The sequence below is a fragment of the Salminus brasiliensis genome, chromosome 2 (genome assembly GCF_030463535.1).
Source record: "Salminus brasiliensis chromosome 2, fSalBra1.hap2, whole genome shotgun sequence".
Lineage (NCBI taxonomy): Eukaryota > Metazoa > Chordata > Actinopteri > Characiformes > Bryconidae > Salminus > Salminus brasiliensis.
Genome location: NC_132879.1, coordinates 52,316,470 through 52,338,646, shown reverse-complemented (window position 1 = coordinate 52,338,646; position 22,177 = coordinate 52,316,470). Strand labels below are relative to the sequence as shown.

Sequence of the window (22,177 nt, the reverse complement as noted above, 5' to 3'; positions counted from 1 at the left end):
ACTTTTGGTAGGTACTGACCACAGCATACTAGGAACACCCCACAAGACCTGTCTGATGCTTTGGAGATGTTCTGGCCCAGTTCTCTAGTCATCACAATTTGGCTCTTGTCAAAGTCACCTTTATTACCTTCAAGAACCGACATGCTGTTCACTTACTAACTTACACTGTCCTATATGAATTCCATTGTTACTTATACATACAGTAACACCATTTTAAAAGTACAAAAAAACAATAATATTATCTGAACTATGCTACACACAGGTCATCCCGGCCCTCACACACACTGAGCTATTTAAACAAGATTTTATCTATAAAATCATTTAAGTTTTAGCGCTCCCATCATCTCCGTTTGGTTTTGAGTTTCGGTAATCATCTAAATCAACATGTTTAATATCATCGCAGGTTTGTAATCTTGCAAATTGTGACAGGGACATTGTGAATGTTGTCATGGGGTCATGTCCAGCATGTATAACCAGATATGTCTTTTTTTGGGGGGTGGAGTGTGGGTGTTTGAGCACTTGAGCACTACTTCACATACAAGGGCAGCTGAAGCCAAAAGCTGCTTCTGTTTCTGCTCCATCATTCAACCAATTCTCTGGGGAAAAAGCTCATGAAACAAATGTAGGTGCAGCCTTGCAAATAGCAACCCTGCAGGATTTTCAGTCTTTGCAAAATCATCATCATAAGTAATGACAAACTGTCTTTTGATGTGAGAGAGTGTCAGACTTAATATTTTAACCTCTCAATACAGAAAGGCTTATTACACTCAGTAACTACAGGGACGTCTGTACAGACTGGTGGGGCTGTTCTTGGCTAATAGAAGTTTGTAATAACACTTTCGGGCCACAGCCTGTTTAAGGGGTTAATGTATTTTCAGAGTCTTTTCAAAGTCTTCTGGTGTTTCATTGGCATTAGAGACTAGCCTTTCGACATTTCCTCAACTCTACGTCTTAATAACAGTCACAACAACAATACTACAGTTTCTTTACTGTCACCTTTCTTGACAGTCTAGGTCAAGATCAATACAACAAACAGTAATCAAATGATAACATTAATAAAATTAAAAATTAAAAAATTAAAGTAATTACTGTAAATAAGCCACTTTTAAATATCCAGTTCATGGATATGAAGAAGTAAAAAAGGTACTAAGATTGATGGCTGGTAGTGCTAAAAGCCTGCAGAGGAAGGCTGCAAATGACAAGATGAGGTATAGATCTGAGATCTGTAAGATAGGCAGGAGAAAGAATATGAAGTGCTTTTAATGACAATATTAATATTTCTTTTTTGGAAAGTAACATTAAAATCAAGCTTTCATCAAATAATAAATGTTATAGAGACTACATAATCAAAAATAACAAATAACAAAAATATTCTATTACTATTTATTTATTTATTTATACATGTATGCCTTTTATGCTGAATACATAGCCATAATACAAGTCCGATGTATTATGTATGTCCACATTTGGATTTGGAGTGAGTGAAGTTTACAATAAGGGAAAAAGTAACGAATCAACTGAAATCTAATTGCCGAAACTACTCACCATTATATGGGCAGCCCACATGGACAGCTTGGGTTTGTGTGGTTGCAGTTGCAACAGCAGTAGGAGGTTTTTGTCAGTCATGGGAAATGATTAGAGCATGGGTGACCGGGTGTTGGCATCACTACTGCTAATTTCAGTCTTTCTAATTTCTAGTAAAGTGTCAGAAATGAGCAGAAAGCACACTTCACTTCCTCCTAGCTAAAGTGGCTGCTCATGTGGAATTACAACCTCTGTGGTGACATAATGCACGGCCCAAGATGCTGTAGCGTATGGGGGGCTCAAGGCCCCCGGACATCTGCATCAGCAAAAAGATCCCCAGATCACAAAAACCACCAACAGCTCCACCCAGTACCATCCCAGGGATTCCAGCAAAGATCATGTGTAATGAGCAGGGTAATGCGGAGCATGGCGTTGTGCATTTCCTTGATTTAAAGGAAACTAAAGAGTGTCATGATACCACATTTTCACACCTTAGCCCTACCGTCTCCTGCACTATAAATATCGTCTCATTCACACAGATAGATGCATTCAGCCTTTAGCAGAGGCACAGCGAGGACAGCAGTAGACTCAGCATCAACGAGCACTGACGGGACGAGCCAAAAGCTAACTTTTTGTAAACGTTGGAATATCACTTGGAATTTGGTGACTTGCTGATTTTTTTTGGCTTAAAAAACAACAAAATGAAACTTCTCTTTGGAATATGTTTGCTTACTTTTGGATGGGTGGCAAATTCTGAGGCCTATGTCCCCGAGAACGCCAGAAAGTATATCACGCAGCTGAATGCCTTCTATGCTAATAAAGTAAGTCTCGTTGCGAGTACATGGTAGGCCAGAAATAGAGGAGAAGGAAGGAAGTGAGAATAGCTTAAAGTTCACTAGCTTTTCTGTGAAGGGCTCTCTCTTTTCCTCAGCTGAACATCATAGTGGTAGTAAAAGCATAGTACAGGCAAGCAGAGTTATCTAGCTCTTATTAGAACAGCAAAAGCTCTAGGCTGACTATGTGGATAGCATTTATGTGGGGGTGCATTTAACGATGACCTGCCACCAACGCTTAGCTGCTGTTTGAAAATGTAGAGGTGGTGAGCTTACACCACAAGGCATGCAAAATATCTTGCATGTGGCAGGACAGCAGACAAGATCACCATGTATAATATAGGCTTGGCCGCAATGGGCCATGGCCTTCATAATAAGGACTGGACTTTTGCTCTTGTCTTAATGTTTGCATCTTTTTCAGAAGACCGCACCTGACGAAGACTTATTTAATGGGAAACCCCTTTTTTGGAGAAGGCTAGATGGCTTTGAGGTAAACAGCCCAATGCAGATTGGCTTACTTATTGCCTTAGAAGGGAGCTGCTTTGCTTTCTGCAGCACTCCCTCATCCTGTATATCCATGTCTTTCAGTGTATTTGGGCCTACACATGCTACACATGTTGCTCTAGCCTATTATGGACCCATGTATAAACCCGTGTTGCTTGTCTTGCTCTTGTGCACAGAAGGCTGAGCAGAAGCTGATGATGACCATCATTCTGGACACATACAACAGAATCTTAACGCAGATGCAGAATGAGACGGAGGACGCCAATGTGCAGCACAGCTTGATTAAAGTGAAGGAGTACCTGAACAAGCTGAAAATACACTACTTCTCCGAGAAACATAATGACCTCAAGAAACACGCCAATGAGGTGATGGCTCTCAAGGTAAGCCATAACGAGATTCTCTATATTAATAACAGCACCAATCAATCCTGACTTTTACAACTTTACCTCACCGTCGCATGAACATCACATAAACTGATCCTAATTTACTAATGTCCTCCTAGGAAACGGACCCAATGGTTCAGCGAAAAGCACTGTTTGAGCTGATGACGGTCTACAACGAAGCATCAAAGCTGGGAGATGCATCACCAGTGCACAACCACAGGAGGCGACGACAGGCTAAAGGTGCTAAAAAGCACCGATCAAAGTCCTAAAGCAACTCTGCTCTCAGAATTATGTTGTCTATGCGCTGCTTCCTAAATCCAAAATGTTTATATTAATTTATTCTAATATATAGCTTTTTTATATTTTGAATGAGCTGATATAATTTATTTGATGTATGTAAGTTAGTTCATCTGTTATGTAATTAATTTATTAGATTAAATTAATAATGGTTATTAAGTTATTCATTTTTTTATGTATTTTGGGATTAATTGAATTTTCCTCACTTAGGAAAGTTTTGTAAAGTCTGTGACTACATAAACCAAAAACCTTTATCATGATACCTGGCGTGATTGAGTTTCCTTAAGTGTTCTAGCAAAGGTGCTCAGAGGTCACTGAGTCAAGTCTCAAGCCTCTGAGAATAAGTCAGAGTCAAGCCTTTGAGGTGCAATTCAATAATCTAGTCTTAAGTCTTTAAGATGCAGTTCTGAGCCCAGTCTTAAGTCTTTGAGATGCAGGTCAGAGTCTAGTCTAATCTCTTTGAGATGAGGGTCAGAGTCTAGTCTTGAGTCTTTGAGATGCAGGTCAGAGTCTAGTCTAATCTCTTTGAGATGAGGGTCAGAGTCTAGTCTTGAGTCTTTGAGATGCAGGTCAGAGTCTAGTCTTAAGTCTTTGAGATGAGGGTCAGAGTCTAGTCTTAAGTCTTTGAGATGAGGGTCAGAGTCTAGTTATAAGTCTTTGAGATGAGGGTCAGAGTCTAGTCTTGAGTCTTTGAGATGCAGGTCAGAGTCTAGTCTTGAGTCTTTGAGATGCAGGTCAGAGTCTAGTCTTAAGTCTTTGGGATGAGGGTCAGAGTCTAGTCTTAAGTCTTTGAGATGAGGGTCAGAGTCTAGTCTTAAGTCTTTGAGGTGCAGGTCAGAGTCTAGTCTTAAGTCTTTGAGATGCGGGTCAGAGTCTAGTCTAATCTCTTTGAGATGAGGGTCAGAGTCTAGTCTTAAGTCTTTGAAATGCAGTTCTGAGCCCAGTCTTAAGTTTCTGGGATGCAGGTCAGAGTCTAGTCTTAAGTCTTTGAGATGAGGGTCAGAGTCTAGTCTTAAGTCTTTAAGATGAGGGTCAGAGTCTAGTCTTAAGTATTTGAGATGCAGTTCTGAGCCCAGTCTTAAGTTTTTGGGATGCAGGTCAGAGTCTAGTCTTATGTCTTTGAGATGCATGTCAGAGTTTAGTCTCAGCACTCTGAGATGCATGTCAGAGTTTAGTCTCAGCACTCTGAGATGCATGTCACAGTTAAGTCTCAACTCTCTAAGATGCAGGTCAGAATCTAATCTTATGTCTAAGGTGCAGTACTGAGCCAAATCTCAAGACTTTGAGGCACAGGTGTAAACCAAGTCTCAAGCCTCTGAAGTGCAGGTCCAAGTCAAGTTTCAAAAAGCACTCTGAGGCACATGTCTGAGTAAGTCTGATGTTTTTGAGGCTTTAGGGTACAGGACCTAGTCTTTAAGGTGCAGGTCTGAGTCAAATCTCGTGTTTCCAGTAGTTTCAGCCCCTAAATCAGTATAAAATCCATTAATGATGGTAAATGGTGGCCATTTGTCTCAGACTGCCCTAGCTGTGTGCTTAACACCTGCTGTAAACAAAAAGTCACCTTACTCTTTTCTTTTCTGCTGGCTTTTCTTTTAGCTTTAGCTTTTAATACATTTGCACACAAGCAACAAAGAAATGTCATGACATTTATATTGCTTACAAATAATAACAGTATATTAAGTATGGCACGTAATGTAACATTAGAAACACACACATGGTAACTGTATTTGCTAACTTAACTATCCAGCAAGTTAGCATACTACAGTCAGCCTCTCTGGGTGTGCTTTTAGGTTATGTATGCCATTATGTATGATATCAGATATGCCAATCAGATTGAAGGCGTGCAAAAGTCGTAATAAAAGGCTTGTTAATCTAAGCCATTCCAACCTAGCATGAGGCTGCTGCTATGACAGTTGTAAAGCTGCACACACACTGCTTTATTCATTACTACATAGAAGTGGATGATCCTAATTGTATTGTGTTTGTTCATGTTTTGCTTCACCAGCCTGAAAGTCTTCAGTATGGAGTCATTTAGAAACAATGCTAACTCAAGTCCCCATCCCCCACAGTATGGATACCACTGTTAAACTAAAATCAATAAGATATAAAGTTCTGATAAATTCGAGTCCTGATATTTCGGATGTTGGTGATCATGTATTTAATGCATTACAGATCAGAAATTGTAATTCCAGTTAATTAAGAGGAATCTCTGATAAAACCCAGTCAACTTAAAGATGCCCCAGAAGGAAAACATGTATTTATCTTGGCATAGATGAATTAGATGAATAGATGTTTGGTACGTGGAACTGACATACCGTAATCCTTAGCACTGTCCATCATAACCAGTACAGGACTGTAAAATCGACCGATTCCACAGACCGTTATGTAACAGTCCTAGCCCATTATATTTATGCACCCAACATTTTCTACTAGCAAAAGCCTTTTGTGGCTAAATGCAACCACTACTTCAGGCAAATACGGAAGTGAGGCTTTAAGGGCTTAAAGCTAACAAGAGCCAATTGGGAAGCGTTGCAGCAGGAATCTGCTCAAAATTAGGTGAGGAGAACTGTGAGGACAGTGATCCTACCAATCATCCTATAATCTCTTTCTCACACCATGCTTACTACTACTTACACAACTCAGCCAGGGCAACCAGCCAATGAAATTTAAATACATACCCCCCCCCCCTACAAGCACATAAAAAGAAAATCAGTACGTTTCATTCTGGGGCAAAATAACTAACTAACCGCATCTGAAAACTTTTCACCCCAACCAGAGTCAAATGAAGAATAACTTAAAGTTCTCGATAAATGCATATTTCACCATGTTCCTCAAAAAATAAGAAGCTGGGAGTTTGAGTGTTTTAGAGGTTTGCAAGAGCTAATGTCATCATGCAAAACAGCATTGAACAAACTTTAAGTATTGCTGACACAGATGTGCAAATACACACACACACACATACAGCTTGTCAATAGAATAGGACTCTGCAGATGAAGCAGATGCCAGGTGTGGGCTAGAGGAGTATAAAGCTCCCTTGCAATGGGAGTTTGAGTGTTTTAGAGGTTTGCAAGAGCTAATGTCATCATGCAAAACAGCATTAAACAAACTTGCAATTGCACATAACCTACATTTTGGTCCTTGAAAGGAGCAGAATTCTTTAATGCTGTGAAACAAGAAGTTGCAAGTGACATCATCGAGTTGTACACAGGGGCCAGACTGTTGGTGTCAGGCATTGTTATACGAGTCCCTCAAAGACAACTAAAAAGAGTAACGGCTCATCCAGCAAAGCACGCCCGCGTGAAGTGTATTTGTTGTGGGTTTCACTTAAAACTGTCACGGCATCAATGGTTGAGGCAAGTATTAGTTTCAAGTATAGTTTTGTGAAGCGAGAAGGAGACTGATGATGTAATGAGCAGTAGACAGCAGGAAGAACAGTTGACATCACTTCTCTGTCTCTCGGTTGTGTGGGGGGGGTGGGGGGTGGGGGGGGGTTTGGAGGTATTGCTGGACATCTGAGCTGAGAGTTTGGTAAAAATGACTCAAAGTTCCAGTGGTCTTGGAGTGATTTTTGTCTAAAATTCCAGATTTGTATCGCTAGGAAAGTAAACGACACCAGAGTAGCAAGAGGGGAACACAGTACAGTCATTTCTTCCAGCGAAATTAAGTGGACGCATGGCAGGATTGACTGGGTATTATGGGTATTATTCATACTATGGGCTGCAGGATTCTGCTGAATAAATCACTACAGCATATTCATCTACAGCCAAGCATTCAACTCACTTCAATTAACCTTTATTGTCATTACACCACCACAGGGTTGTACAGTACAGCAAAACACTGTAAGGCAGTGGAGGAAATCAGAGTGCAAACTACACCGATCAGCCATAACATTAAAACCGGGGTATTGACTAACAATGACACCTGTCATGGGATTGGATATACACCACATGTCTAAATGTCACCTCTTCTAATGAAAGCGTCCAGCTACTTAAAGTATTGCTGACACAGATGTTCAAATGCACACACACACATACAGCTTGCCAATAGAATAGGACTCTGCAGATGAAGTAGATGCCAGGCGTGGGCTAGAGGAGTATAAAGCCCCCCTGCATTGAGCTGTTGAGCAGTGGAGCTATGTTCTCTGGAATGAAGGATGTGGCTCTATCCAATACTTTTAAGGTGAGTTGGGGAGTTGGGCATGAGATGGGGTGGTGATCATCCAACATCCTGATCTCATTAACACATTTATTGCTGAATGCAGTCAAATCCTCACAGCAATGGCCCTCCAATAGAAAGAAATAGAAAGTCTTCCCTGGTAAATAGAGACAGTAACTTCAACATAACAAACAAGCAAGATAAACTCTAATACTCTTAATTTCAGAAGAAACAACAACAATAAGCAGGTACAAGTGTCCCAATACTTTTGTCCATTCAGTGTAGTCTTATTCTGCCATTTGCCCCCCTGAGATCAGACAGTCCAGATAGTGATAGTATGGTTTAACAGGCACATCAACCTGATATAATCGGATACAAGTTTTTACATGTGAAGCTCAAGTCCCTGATATGAGAGAGGGTCTGATTGTGGGAAGCATTTTATTGTGGAGTCAAAGTGGCGCACAGAGCCAGCATCCCTCTTCATGCACACGGATGTCTGGTGCATGCTAGCACAATGTTCAGTGTCTGCTCTGCTCTGACACACTCAGTTTCATCGCACAGCAAGCTTCATAATTAGCTAATGATATGACTCAGTTCAGTGCATGGTAGGGGGCTTCCGGAACCAGTGTTAGCAATCACCTCTGCAAACCAGACTCATGCAAGCTCAGTTTGCTACACTGTAAAAATTAGGTCAACTTTAAGTTATAATGCACTCGGCTGCGCAGCTTTCAGCTTCTTTCTGACTCACCTTATCTTGAGGAACGTCTTATTTTAGAAGTTCTCAAAAACTCCACCTATTTTTAGTGCCGCATCTAAGCTAGGTTAGCAAGACAGCTTAAGTTTTATGCACTCAGGATCAGCTTACTTCAAGAGACTTGTGAATTTAGGGCATATGCTATATGGACAAAAATATTGGGACACCTGCTTATTCGCTTATTCATTGGAAAACTGTCCCACAGCTCTATAAAGCTGGGGGGCTTTATACCTCTCTAGCCCACACCTGGCATTAGGTATGGTGCCAATAGCTTCCTGTTCATCTGAGTCCTATTCTATTGGCAGTGCTTCTCTACAGGGACTAGACAAGCCGTGTGTGTGGGTGCATTTGGACTTCTGTATGTGTCATCAATGGGTGCTGAATGCATTCATTAGAAGGGGTGTCCACAGACATTTGGTCATATAGTGTATGTTCTGCTGCTCAAGGCTACCTCCTGCTCCAAGCTTCACCTAACAAACTTTCCTAAGTCATTCTCCTGGGAGAAATGCAATGCCAAGTTCATAACAGGACCGAAACAGTACTGAGGGCAGGTTTTGATTTTTCACCAAGAACCATGGGGAGGCTGTAGATACAGCAGACTACTCATTACAGAATCTGTCTCCTTCCGCATCGACGTGTCTGCAAGGAAAGTGCTAAGAACATGGGCTTCCTGAATAATAAGCCGAGCATCATGAATTGTCAAGAACATGAAGCTGAATAGCAGCTAGCTTCAGTCTAAAAGCAGTGGCTTAGTTTGCAAGACCCCCCGTTTAGAGGAAACAGGTGAAAGGTAAGAAAATGAGAGTGAGGAGAATTAGAGAGAAAAGGTGAGCTGCAGATGCATGCTGAAGCTCTTTGGAAACCCCCTCCTCTAGCGTCTGTTTAGAAGTGACGAGATGCATGATGGGGAAATTGTTGCGCTGATACAACAGAATGGAAATCCCTAGACAGCAAGGGATTGTACAGCCAGGTTGATGTTACCTTGCCATGCTCTGCAGCATGAGACTGAGTGAAACTGAGTGAATGGGTGAAGTGAGATTTTGAGAGAATAACTGTTAATTTATTTAATAAGTGAGTCCCAGCTAAGCAGGCAATTCTGAGGTACTACGTGTTTGTAAGACTTATTCATGCAAATGAAACTCCTACACGGCTGTGGTTTGGAAACGGCAGACTAGAGAGAAATGTGTAGGCTTTATGACTGTGCCTATTGCCTATTGCTTTGTCCTACAACCTCCATCTTCAGCCTTCATTGATCAGTCTGCATGTGTTGGCCTGCTGATTTCATACTAAACCCATTCATGGCCAAAAAATCTACGCATTTTTAAAGCATACTCAACAACCCGGCCGATGCTCAAGCTTGTGTGGCTCACATGGGTGGAACGTGGCCTAGATGATGCACCCAGCTGGGCTTCCCAAATGGGCCCCATTGTTACAGCCCACCTTAATCTGACATGGGTCCCGTCTAGACCCTGTGGTGGGCATACTTATGTGAAACCAACATGGAATTTACCCATACTGACCCCACATGGGCGTGTTAGCTGGGGAAGTTAGTTAAATTGCCATTTGTGTCATACTGTAGAAGAAGTAGGCCACTTCTGCTGCTTGTCTGATCTAGATGAAGAATCACTTCGACTGGAAAGTGGACGAAAAGCCAAATCCTACACGTCTTCCTGTTCCTGTCTGTCTACAGTTCTCTGTACCCACAGGCCAGAACTACCAGTTTGCACTGAACAACGAATGCATAGGCCATCAAACTGGTCGAATCGTCAATGGAGTCCAGGGCCTTCGAGGTTAATAACATCAGGCATATATGATGATCAAGACAATGTTGTTGCTCTATAATTAGAATCTAGGACAACCTACCAAATGCCACATAAATGGCATGACCGCATTATGCACCCATGTACCCAGCAACACTGTGGTAAACTGTACTATTGTCTCACAAATAAACTGCCATTTATGTTCTATCTACCGTTTGTCTCAAGTATAAGACATCAAGGATGGACAATTCACAGTAGACCAAGCAAGGATCTCTTAAAGGTGGCCCACTTCTGTTAAGGTGGATAACTCGGCCGAAGGTGAAGGTACGGAAAATGTCAAGACAATAGAAAGATTTGACGTCATGAGAGGGAACCAAGGAGACATAAATACAAAAGAGAGAGGAGACACGTCTTTTCTTCTGTTGCATCCACACAGACTAGGCAGGCTTTTTAACCCATCAGTGATCAGTAGCTCAGTCAGCCTTTGTGACAGTATGGTCAGAGCAGTGCAGTATACAATTCTACTGCTGACGTTAGTTCTGGCAGTGCATAAGTGTGGAGGGATATCACAGAAAGCCAGGTGTGTTTCCCAACCCATGTGCTTGGACCTGCTTAATCTAGAGAGGATGGTCCATCACATCAGCAAGGACTTGGTGAGTAGTTTTTCTACATTCTTTTTGAAACCCCATTGTTTTGCCTTGGTTTTGCATCTTTTTAAGATACTCATGCACTCGAGCCCCTGGGAACCGAATTAACTTCTGCAAGGCTGCTGTTGGCATCAATTTCAGCTTTGTCTTTAGTAAGCATCAGGCTCAGACTGGCAGGGAAAACACCGCTAATCAGGAAATCAGATCATTTCCGTGGGACGACAAACAGATATAATCAGATATTAGTGGGAGGGTGAGAACCACACCGTTTCAAACATGCTTTATTTACATATGATTTGTGCTGTGAATTTCAAAGGAAACTGTTAAAACTGACTTACTACCCAAATATATGCCTTTTAAAATTATTCTAGCCAGCTGCAGAAACCGAGAACATCCTTCTGAAGAGCAGAACATTTGACAAAATCCGCAAACAGGTGAGATCCCTTAGCTGTAGCATTGTATCTCTTGTACAATGGCATGCAATAGTTTAGTTTGGGCACCCCTGGTCAGAATTTCTGTTTCTGTTTCTGAATCGGAAAGTGAGTGGAAGGTGACCTGATCTTATCCAAAAGGAATCAAGTTGAAGATAAAACATGTATAATCATGTGACTGGTGTATTATTATGTTATTATGTCAAGTTTTGTACAGTGGAAAAAAAGGAAAGGAGCACCATGCAAAAGTATGGGTACCCCAAGAGATTTGCCCTCAGATAACTTTTGCCAAGATCTCAGACCTTAACCCTTTAACACTCCTGGGCTTTTTACACACTAAGCCGAATTTGTTCAGTAACTACAGAGATGTCTGTGCAAACTGCCGGGGCTATACTTTGGCAAAAAGGCGTGTAGCAAAACATTCGGGTCCTTTAAGGTGATTAAATACCACGTTAGTGCCATGGCTTGTTTGCAATCATCACAAGGAAAGACCAAGTGATGAAAATTAAAAAGATTTATAAATACACATAAATACAGACTCCTCAAATCTTGTCCTGACAATCAGCAGCATCTTTAAGCATCTGCCTAGCACTCTTATTATAAATTCCTATTACCAGAGAATGGCCCCACCAGTTTCTACAGAAGTCACTGAGTGAGAAGTTACTGAGTAACATACATTAGTGTGTAATAAGCCTTTCTATGTTAGGTGGTTAACAATAACAGTGAAGAGATAAGAGATTTAGATTTAGAGAGAAATAACCCCTGTTTGCTTGCAAAAGACAAACAAGAAGATTTAGCAGACTCTGGAGTGGTGGTGGACTATTCTACTCTGCAGTGACCCATGCACAAATTGCCTACAGAGCGGGGACATCAATAGAAAACCTTTCCTGCATCCTCATGACAAAATTCTGCATCAGATATTTCCGACAATGCACTTTGGAAATACGTCCTGTGGGTTGATGTTAGTTACTTTTTTAGAATAGAACTTTTTGATCACCACACAACATAGTAATCATTTGGCATGAGCAGAATTTAATGAAAAGAAAACCTCTCCAACTGTTAAGCATGGGAGTGGATTAGGCTTGTGTTGCAGCCAGTGGCATGGATGACATTGCACTGGTAGAAGAAAGAATGGGTTCATTTAAATTACAGTCTGTTAAAAATGCTGATTATTATATATTCCATACGTCGTGATCCACAATGGACTACCTGAAAAGGCAACATGCTAAAGATTTTGCCATGTAGTGTATAGTGAGTAGTGTATGCAAGACGTCCCAAGAATCTCACAGAACTAGAAGCCTTTTATAAGGTTTTAGTTAAAATATTGAAGATTAAAACATTAAGCCCTTAAATTCCTCAGAATCACCGGTGGTTCCTGCCCCCGCTCCTCTCCTTATAACCAAGGAGCAACTCAGCCAGTTGGCATTGCTTTGGAAGTTACCAATTAGTAATTCTTAGGGGTTAAAGACAGTATAGATTATGGATGTGCCATCTTTACCTTTACCTAAGCCTTCATAAATCAAGTCTTCATAAATTACTCTCTAAGCTACACACCCTAATCTGTTTCTGAACCTTTGCATACCACTGTATTCCAAATGTCCATCTATCCAAACACACCAGATTAAACCAACAGGAAGTTAATACTAGTTTCTCCTCTAAACAGAAGCACCTTCATAGCTGTGTCTTAGAGAAAATCTTTGACTTCTATGAGAATGTTCTCAGCTACACATGGAACAACTCCAGTGACCATCACATCAGCCAAGGTGTGGACTACCATCCTCAGCTTATCTCCATCATGGGCAAACTGAGGAACTGCACGTATAAGGTAAAGGCCAGGGAAAAACCATTAGATGTGTAACGTAGGCATGTTACTTATGTTGAGAGTTGAGGCTTTATAAACTCACCACAAACAGCATGTCTGTAATCATCTCAGCATAGTTCTCAGCATGTGGTTAACGGTCCTGGCGTCAGCAAATGCTAACTTGCATGTCTTATTAGCTCTTAGTCAAGGGCTCACTTTTTTTTGCGCTAACATTTCAGATGAACAAGAGATGTGAGATGTTGTATCTGAAGGCCATACAGCAACCCAACTTAGAGGTAATCTCTAAAGGACGAAACGAGTAGATCAAGTAGATCAGCTATTGACTGGCTTATCTACGTGAGCAGTAAATTAGCCCTGAATTTAACCGTATTTGTGTGTGTGATCTAGATTTTGGAAGCAGATATGACTCCAAAGGAGGTGGCTATCTATCAGCTACAAAAACTTCACCTTGCCAGTGAAAGAGTACGTATAATAATAGTTCTTCTATGCCAATAGTAGGAGTTACTGTATGCCATTGACCCTGTTTACACCTGTTTACACCTGGTCACTTCATCTGGTAGAAATATCAGGATTATATCAGGATAAGGCCAGGACACATAAGTGTAAACAACCCCAAGACTCCCCAAGATTAAAAACAGGTACAAATCTGATCCCTCAAACAGTCTGAAACGTACTGGAGCCACATGGTATAGCAGTGTAAACGCATATAGACGCATTCCACAACCAAAACCCCTCCCAGTACAACCGTAACAACACCAGTAATAACTGCCGCACAATGAGCAAATTTGCATAGTCCATCCCATACCGCGATCGATTTCAGTCAGACTAACCAGAGACATGTTTAACTACCCAGTGTAAATGCATGTGCCTAAAGTCTAATCAGATTACAATCCAGTTACTAGTCACATGAAGTGATCAGGTGTAGATGGGGTCAATGATCCTGTATTGATCCCACAACAAGTTTTAAGTCTCTCTCTCTCTCTTTCTCTTTCTCTCTCTCTCTCTCTTCTTCTGCATACTCCTATCCATTTAGTTAAATAATGACCCGAGCATCCAAGAGAGAGCCATGGATGAACTGCAATCTCTCCATAACTATATCCCTGGAAGAGGCTTCTGCAAAATAAAATAAAAGACAGAATGAAATTCTTGGAGATGACCGACTGAGGCTACAGACAAACGTATTCGGATATTTCTCAAAACAGGCATTTCCCCTCCCTCCCTTTTCATTTCTGTGACAGAAATATGTTAAAAAACTGACATTTCCCCCCTCTGTTTTTGATAATATTTCTGTCCACACAGAGACGAAAATGCTTGCATAAGCATACTAGCCCTGTATGGGTTCAATCCCAAATTGCACACTCCCTATGTAGTGTACTATGCTAAGTCACAGAATTACAGATTGTAAATCTAAATAGGGTGTTATATATCTGTAACAGAACAGTATTTACATTTATTCATATGTGGAAATCTTGTGGTATCTACATGTAGACGCTGTAGATTTTTGACTTGTGTCGTTCACTATATAGGGATTAAGTGTTCAGTGTGTATGGAAGGCCAAAACACAGACCTCTGTTATTAAAAATATCAGGATACTTATGGACAGGGCCTGAGCTAAGCAAGTTTTTGATGCAGTGTAACACAGCTTTTTGTGCTTGGTATATGCAAAACCAAATTTGCAAGGTGCTAAACAGTCTGAGCTGAAATTAAACTGAGCAAAATATCAATTCAAGATTCATTGAAGGAGGCTGACGTTCAGTGCAGTTCTAAATTTAGCGTAGTTCTTAGGCAATATGTCTATATTGGGACGTCCAACCTTATCCACGAAGGACCCGATAAGGTGTCCCTTCAGGTTGTTTTGTTATTATAAGCCACCCAAAGCACTCCTGAGTCACTTTCAGCTGGTCTCAGTCTGCAAACAATTGATGGTTTGTGCTCCTGCTTTGCTGCAAAGAAGGCCTGCACCCACACTTGCTCTTTGCGGCTAAGATTGGACGCCCCTGATCTGTATATGTCAGAGGAATGCTAATGTGCTTGAATTACAGTGTGTTGCAAGAATATCCAAATTTGCTGATTAGTCCGTTATTCACACACTTTTAGTGAAACACGCGCTGCTTGCAAATACAGGCAAACAATGAGAAATCACCCAAGCAAGCAGATGGCATAGCAAATAATTTGGTGACGCACAGTGTATGTTCTATTGTGTTTGAGCACAATGACTTCCTAGCCCTTTTGTCAGCTTTTCAATAAAACTCATTTGATTTATTCTTTCCACGTGTGCTTATTTGAGAAAGAGAGAGACCACTGTTTACAAAGCCTGGAAATTGAACACAGCGGCACTATCTGAGAGGCCTTCTCTGAGAGGCCTTCTCTGAGGCCTTAAGAGCTTATCCTGAAAGCAGCTGCAAGAAACAGATCATGGTGCACAGTGGCTATGACATAAACACAAAACTGACATACTCATCAAAATATGTCAATTAAAAATGTGTTATTTGTCTTCAATGGACTCCGTCAGACAATCACTGCACTGCACTACCAGTGAATACATAGTCTACTTTACTAAAACCTCCCCCCAGTGCTCTGAATTCATCCTGGTTTTGCTTCGTTTGCATTATGGACTAGCTTCATATTGACTGATTGGCGGAAGGCACCTGCCATCTACAGAGCAGAGGAGAAAAATGCAGTGCGTTTTAATGAGGTCAGGCTCAAGTGCCGAGGACCATTCAATGTACAATGGTGCATTTCAGGCCATTTCTCTCACTGTGAGCCATCGACCGTAGGGGGTGCTCTTGCATATTACTCACAGTTGGCCAGCTGCTGATGAAAGGCCAGTCCTATGGGCGTCATATTAAAGCGACAGGAGGACAATGTAGGTACAGTTATGCAGTGTCATTCAATTCATAGTCCAGGAAAATAGTCAAGGATTTTATGAGCAGTGCAGTGGTTTTGCTGCATGAATAACTAAAGAGTTTAACTAGTGTGAGTGGTTTAATAGCTAGTTTAATAGACTTTCAGCCAATCACAGTCTTCCTTTTTATAGTAACAGCAAACTCTGACAATTTAGCTCCTACATCAACAAACATGCTAGACAGGCCTCGTGCCCTCTAACTAAAACTGAACTGAAACACCAACCCATGAAATCAGACAGGAAGTCTCTCATTGTACTTTTTTTTATTTATATATATATATATATATATATATATATATATAAAAAATACATATATATATATTTATTTTTAGTCTATAATGTTTCTAGGACTTTAATGAAGTTCTGCTGTGAATTTCTCAGATATTTTCTGTCATGGGCGTTGGTTTTGTGTCGTCTGCAGTGAGGTAACTGAGAAAACCCTCACCTCCCGTCACTTCTGGTAAGCAGCAGCTGATGAGGCTTACGATAAACACTGCACAAGCAGACCACAGACTCAACCCTCTTTAACGCCGGACGAGAGATAGAGAGACGGTGGTGACAGCTAGAGCTAGAAGATACTGCATTTGCATGCACACTCAAAGACACTGACCTTGCATGCATTCTAATCAGGGGTCAGTGGGCTAGGAGCAGACACCTAGTGACTGTGTGGAATACTTTCATAATTCAGGTTAAGCACATTCACACTTTTATAGGGGAAAACTTGCTTGGGCCGTTGGCTGTGGTTGATGGTGTGAATTTACAGAGAAATGGAAGAAAAAGCCCCTTAATTCTGAAACAGATACACTGCATTTCTTAAGGTATCAAGACAGCTCTACTAATTAGTGAGTTTAGCAAGTTTAAGGTGCACCCATTGCTCACACAAATGTTCAGTGGTCCACACACACAACACTGAAAAGTGCTGCCAATAGAATGTGAAGCTCTGGAGCATAATGTCACCATGCCCAATGGAAAGCATTGGGCAGAGGGGTGTAAAGTCTCACAGCATTGGGCTGTGGAGCAGTGGAGAGTGTTCTTTGGCAGGATGGAGCGCTATCTAATATACCTTTGAGAGGAGTTGTAGTGATGTTTGCAATTGAGAACATCAGTACCTGACCTCACTAATGCTCTTGTGGATGAATGCAAACCAATTCTCACAGCAATGTTCAAACCTCAAAACGAACTGGCAGCAAGTATCTTGTTAATATCCTTAATTTCAGAACAAACCTCTCATTATATCCCAATTCAGCACCAAGTAAACAGCTTGCATCGCTTCAAGGCAATTAAAACACATTGCTTGGATACAGATAACTCGTTATGCATGCTCCATAGCAACCAGAAAGCAACGTTATCCATCTCTCAGAAAAAGGCTCGGCTTCCTTCTGCCCTCAAGCCAAAAAAAAGTGCTTTTACGTGCCTTTATCTCTGTGAAGACTCAGCAGTTTCGTTTTCACTCAGGTGCTCTCCTGCATGTGAAATGCAGCAGTGAGCACTTTGCTCCTAGGGCCCGACAGAGGTCCCTGCATCACCTTTCTGAGGTCAGGTGCCGCGAGCCTGCAAAGTGAAAGCTATGCTGGAAAACCCAAGAGAAAAAAAAAAAAAGGTTTGAGTCACTTCAAGTCATGAACGCTTGATAAACGTGGCCGGCTTAATCGTGTTACAATTGTTTGCATCTTTACCACATTGGCCTTTGAAGCTAAAGTTCAGATGCTCATCATAAACATCCCTTAACCAATTCGAGTTTCGGGACAGATACTGAACGCCACTGGCTAACTGCCATGGAGTGTTGGTTAGAAGCTTGAAGACAGCCAAAGGCCTTGTGACCTGATTTCATGTCTAAGCAAGGAGCAAATAATGTTGTGTAATGAAAGATTGAATCTATTGCACCCTTGCTGTGCAATGACGCTGGTATATTGCTTAAGTTTCAGTATCGGTGCACTGTTCAATTGTTTGACTGGTAATCTGTGGCCTGGTGGTCTCTAATCTATGGATGTGCTATAGCACATACTCTTGATCCTTGCATATCCTTAAGTAGATTCCTCAAAAATGACTGGTACACAGTCATTTACCTTGGTGGTCTACAGCTTCCATGGAAGTAAACGTCGTAAGGTGATGTTTCACTTTCTCTAATATTGGAGTCACATTAAAATCTAAAAGGTAGAAAAGTAATTTTCGACCCTTAAGATAACACAAGAGTTTACGAACGCTGGACTTTTTGATGGTCAAATGCTCTACACAAATTTACTCTACTCTAATTGACTCTAATTTGCTCTATACAAATACAGCCACACCTGGACTTTAATAAATATCCAACCAAGCGGCAAATAGATTAAAATGGATCCAGGAGATCCAAGAGTAGTGGGTAATTTTTCCAGTAAATGCTGGTGTTTTGTAAAGCTGTGCTACTCATTGAAATGTACGAGCTAGCTACTTAGCACCTATGTGCGTGTGCAAACCCACAGTTTTTCATTTCATTGGTTGCATTATATAATTTCAGCTCACTGTTATTATTAACTTGAGTGTTATAAACGTGTATAAAGTGATTATGTGATTAATTAAATAAAATAAAAACAAGTTCTTATTACCTCAATTACCTTCTTTTTACCGTCTGATACAGATTTCTGATTTACGCTCTCTAAATATCCTGCATATACCTCTGTTGGAAGCATTTTCTCATATGGTACTTTTAACCTATCAAAATACCCCACCTGCTGTTTCAGCTACGTCTATAGGACTCCATAAGGTTGATTTATGCTCAGAGGTGGTGCTGTACTCTGCCATTTCTCTTACAATAACTTCTAAAAGCTCAAGATTAGAGATTCTGTTAATTTAACAGCATCCACATGGTTCAGAACAGGTGTTAAGAGCCAAGATAAGGAGGAGAACATTAATAAGGAGGTGAGCATGTATTTAGCATCTGACCATGACAACAGGTATCCACCATCTCCTGGTAGATTAATCCATTCATAAGTATTACATAGGATTGAGTAACGTTAGATTGTTTTGATCCTGGTGAGTAGAGTTAGAATCGATTGGCTAAATGGCTAAATTTGAATGTAATTTAATGGTTTCTAAAGATGCTATCTAAAAGGCTATCCCGTCCCAAATTTCTTGTGTCATATATCATCGCTGTCCACTGAAAAACATGTATCTCCAGAATATTGGCTTTACAGGAGAAGGCAAAAATGTTCTTAATTTTGGAAGAAAGTCAAAGTAAAATAAGTCTTCATACAGGGTTCCAATGATGGAGGAAACAAAAAATAGACAAAAATGGAGATTTTCAAACATTCCAAAATAATAAGCGCTTTTTCTTTTTTTATAAGTTGGTCCACATTACTGCTTTAAATATAAGGAATTTACTTGAGATCATAAATATAAAATATGTAAATATAAAACATGCCGCCATGTTAAAAATGCCTGGAAGGCTAACTGGATGTGAATTTAGATTTAACCTCAAAAGCTTTGGTGCAGTTCAACTCAGTTCAGATCAATTCCAACAAATCTTATTTGAGCAAATCCAGTTGAATTCACAACTGAATTATCTGAGTTATTAACAAATTAAAGGTAGCTGATCAAATAAAATCCATGAACTGATTGTCTGAGCCTACCAGGAACAGAAAAGCCCCGTCATAAACATCAGGGAAGATCAATACCAGATGTTTGGGAGACTCTGGATGGATCAATGGGTACAACAGCTCAACTCAACTCAACTCCACTCAAGTCAACACAGCATGCCGAGGATGTCACTGAAGAGCCGTGTGGGAGTTCAAACAGTTTATATTGTATTTCACAACCCATATCGTGAGCACGCGAATGGAGGTGGTGAAACATGAAGATAAGGATCAGAAACCAAAGAGGACTGCATTGTTTCAGGCATTAGAGATCGTTATCAGAAAACCAGCATACAGAAACAGCCTCATGAGATGACGATGAGACATCCTATTTCAGAGAAAGTTCAAAGATTTAGTGCAGATTTCTGGAGTCTCCTCATTCATGTTCAACCACAGCATGATATTGATGATTTTCTGTGACTCAGATGCAATCTGAGCATTTCACTGCAGAGCTTACTTGTGTTCTTGTGCTGAACTGTGTCCATTAAAACAGCCTGTCTGTCTGTCTGTCTGCAGAGTCCAAAAAGTAGACCCCTCATTACAGCTGTTTTCCAGCGTGGTTCCAGGGCTTAGTGATAAAAACATCCGCTTCAAAGGGCCTTCAACAGGGACATCACTGAAGGGATCGACCAGCAGATGTTGAGTTCACCTGTAAGTGTAAGTCAACCTTTTTATGTTGGTTTACATAAGAAAAGCGCACAAATACAAAAGTACTTTTAGTTTTTAAAAATAATATTTAAAGATAAGAGATAAGATAAGATAAGATAGTCCTTTATTAGTCCCGCAGTGGGGAAATTCCCAGTGTAACAGCAGAAAGGGATTGCAAGACACTCAGTTACAAAAATTTAGATAAATAATTTACACTATATACACAATATAAATAAGAATTAAAAAAGCAATAACAATACTATTTACAGCAAAAGACTCTTAATTGCACATGGGGGGGGGGGGGGGGGGGATATTGCACATAGTATTCCCTGAACATGAACATGTGTGTGTAGTTAAGTGTGTGTGTATGTGGTCCGCTGGGAGCAGTGCTGGTTGTGCAGTCTGACGGCAGCAGGAAGGAAGGACCTGCGATACCGCTCCTTCACACACTTGGGGTGAAGCAGCCTGTCGCTAAAGGAGCTGCCCAGTGCTGCCAGAGTCTCATGCATGGGGTGGGAGCTGTTCTCCAGCATGGATGCCAGCTTGGCTGTCATCCTCCTGTCTCCCACCACCTGCACTGGGTCTAAGAAGCACCCCAGGACAGAGCCGGTCGGCCCTCTTTATGAGTTTGTCCAGTCTCTTCTTATCTGCCGTCGAGATGCTACTGCCCCAGCAGACCACTCCATAAAAGATGGCAGATGCCACCACTGTGTCGAAGAACGTCCTCAGGAGAGCTCCCTGCACTCCAAAGGACCTCAATCTCCTCAGCAGGTAGAGTCTGCTCTGGCCTTTCTTGTAGAGTGCAGCAGTGTTGACTGACCAGTCCAGTTTGTTGTTCAGATGAACACCCAGGTATTTATAAGAGTCCACACTCTCGATGTTCATACCCTGGATGTTCACTGATGGAGGGGGGTGTCTGCACCTGCGGAAATCCACCACCAGTTCTTTGGTCTTTCCAGCGTTTATCTGAAGGTGGTTCTGCAGACACCAGTCCACAAAGTCCTGAATAAGTTCTCTGTACTCTGTAAAAAGAACCTTTCTGGAATATGAAGGACATTTTTTCAAGTAAAAGAAAAAAAAAAAAACACTCCAAATAATATAAATGGGCAGAAAAGCAATGAATGTTTTTGTTTTCATGAACCTTATTTCCTAATCAGGAATCTTATATTACTTTTTATTAATATAATGAACCATTATTTTATTAATTTTATTATAATTTTGTAAATATTTTATTGGTATAGTGATTTTTTAGCTCAACAAACTAGAATGCTAACTCTCCAGTTCTGCCATGTCAGCTAATGTCGGTGGCGTATGGTGGGCAACAGAGAAAAGAATTGTAGAGTAGTGGTCAGTATGGATTAATGGGTCTTATACCACACTTAGCTCTGACCTTGTAATCTGATATGCTAATATTTGTTATAACAGCACAGCCTTTTCACACTAAAACTGTATCCCTCCGCTGACACGTTAAAAAGTTCTGAGCGAAACAGCAGGCCTTTTCTCTCGGCAGCCATCTCTGCAGTCATTTCCAGTCACACAGGACCAGGCTCCTGTATCTGTGAACAAGGAGAGATCAAAATACTCTACACTGATTTTTTGGAGTTTATCCATAAACAGACGCCATGTTGAGTGTTGCGAGAACTACCATTCATATTTCAACCAGCAGCCGGTCTCTTCATTTCTAACATCTGTGGCTGAACTTCATGCTTTGGCAGTTCTATGGCTTTATCTGTACCAGGAAAGGTGAACACTGTAGTTTCGGGCTCAACCGGTCCCTTAACCAACCTTGTACCAGTTGAATAGCCCTCATTTGTTGGGGAACTACTTTTTGGTGGAAGGATCTGACAGTATTAAACGTCAGGGCTTCTGTGATTGATTGTGCTTCTTTATTTTTGTAAAACCTGCT

General features: G+C 41.0%; 2 protein-coding genes across 4 annotated transcripts; both read left to right on the top strand.

Moving 5' to 3' along the window:
* Positions 1 to 2,110: 2,110 nt before the first annotated feature.
* Positions 2,111 to 3,629, top strand: ifng1 (interferon gamma 1). Of its 3 annotated transcripts, none has more exons than XM_072673967.1 (4): positions 2,111 to 2,345; positions 2,782 to 2,847; positions 3,038 to 3,241; positions 3,364 to 3,629. In XM_072673967.1, the coding sequence occupies exons 1-4, from the start codon at positions 2,226 to 2,228 to the stop codon at positions 3,511 to 3,513; spliced, it is 540 nt and encodes a 179-aa protein (XP_072530068.1). In that variant the 5' UTR covers positions 2,111 to 2,225; the 3' UTR covers positions 3,514 to 3,629. The 3 variants fall into 3 exon arrangements, with proteins under 3 accessions (XP_072530068.1, XP_072530069.1, XP_072530066.1); XM_072673968.1 differs by having other exon boundaries at positions 2,779 to 2,847; positions 3,041 to 3,241; XM_072673965.1 differs by having other exon boundaries at positions 2,779 to 2,847.
* A 7,207-nt stretch (positions 3,630 to 10,836) lies between these two features.
* LOC140549736 (uncharacterized) lies at positions 10,837 to 14,316 on the top strand. The gene is made up of 7 exons (XM_072673481.1): positions 10,837 to 10,863; positions 11,229 to 11,291; positions 12,952 to 13,113; positions 13,329 to 13,385; positions 13,498 to 13,572; positions 13,994 to 14,004; positions 14,161 to 14,316. The coding sequence occupies exons 1-7, from the start codon at positions 10,837 to 10,839 to the stop codon at positions 14,237 to 14,239; spliced, it is 474 nt and encodes a 157-aa protein (XP_072529582.1). The 3' UTR covers positions 14,240 to 14,316.
* The last annotated feature ends 7,861 nt before the right edge of the window (positions 14,317 to 22,177 follow it).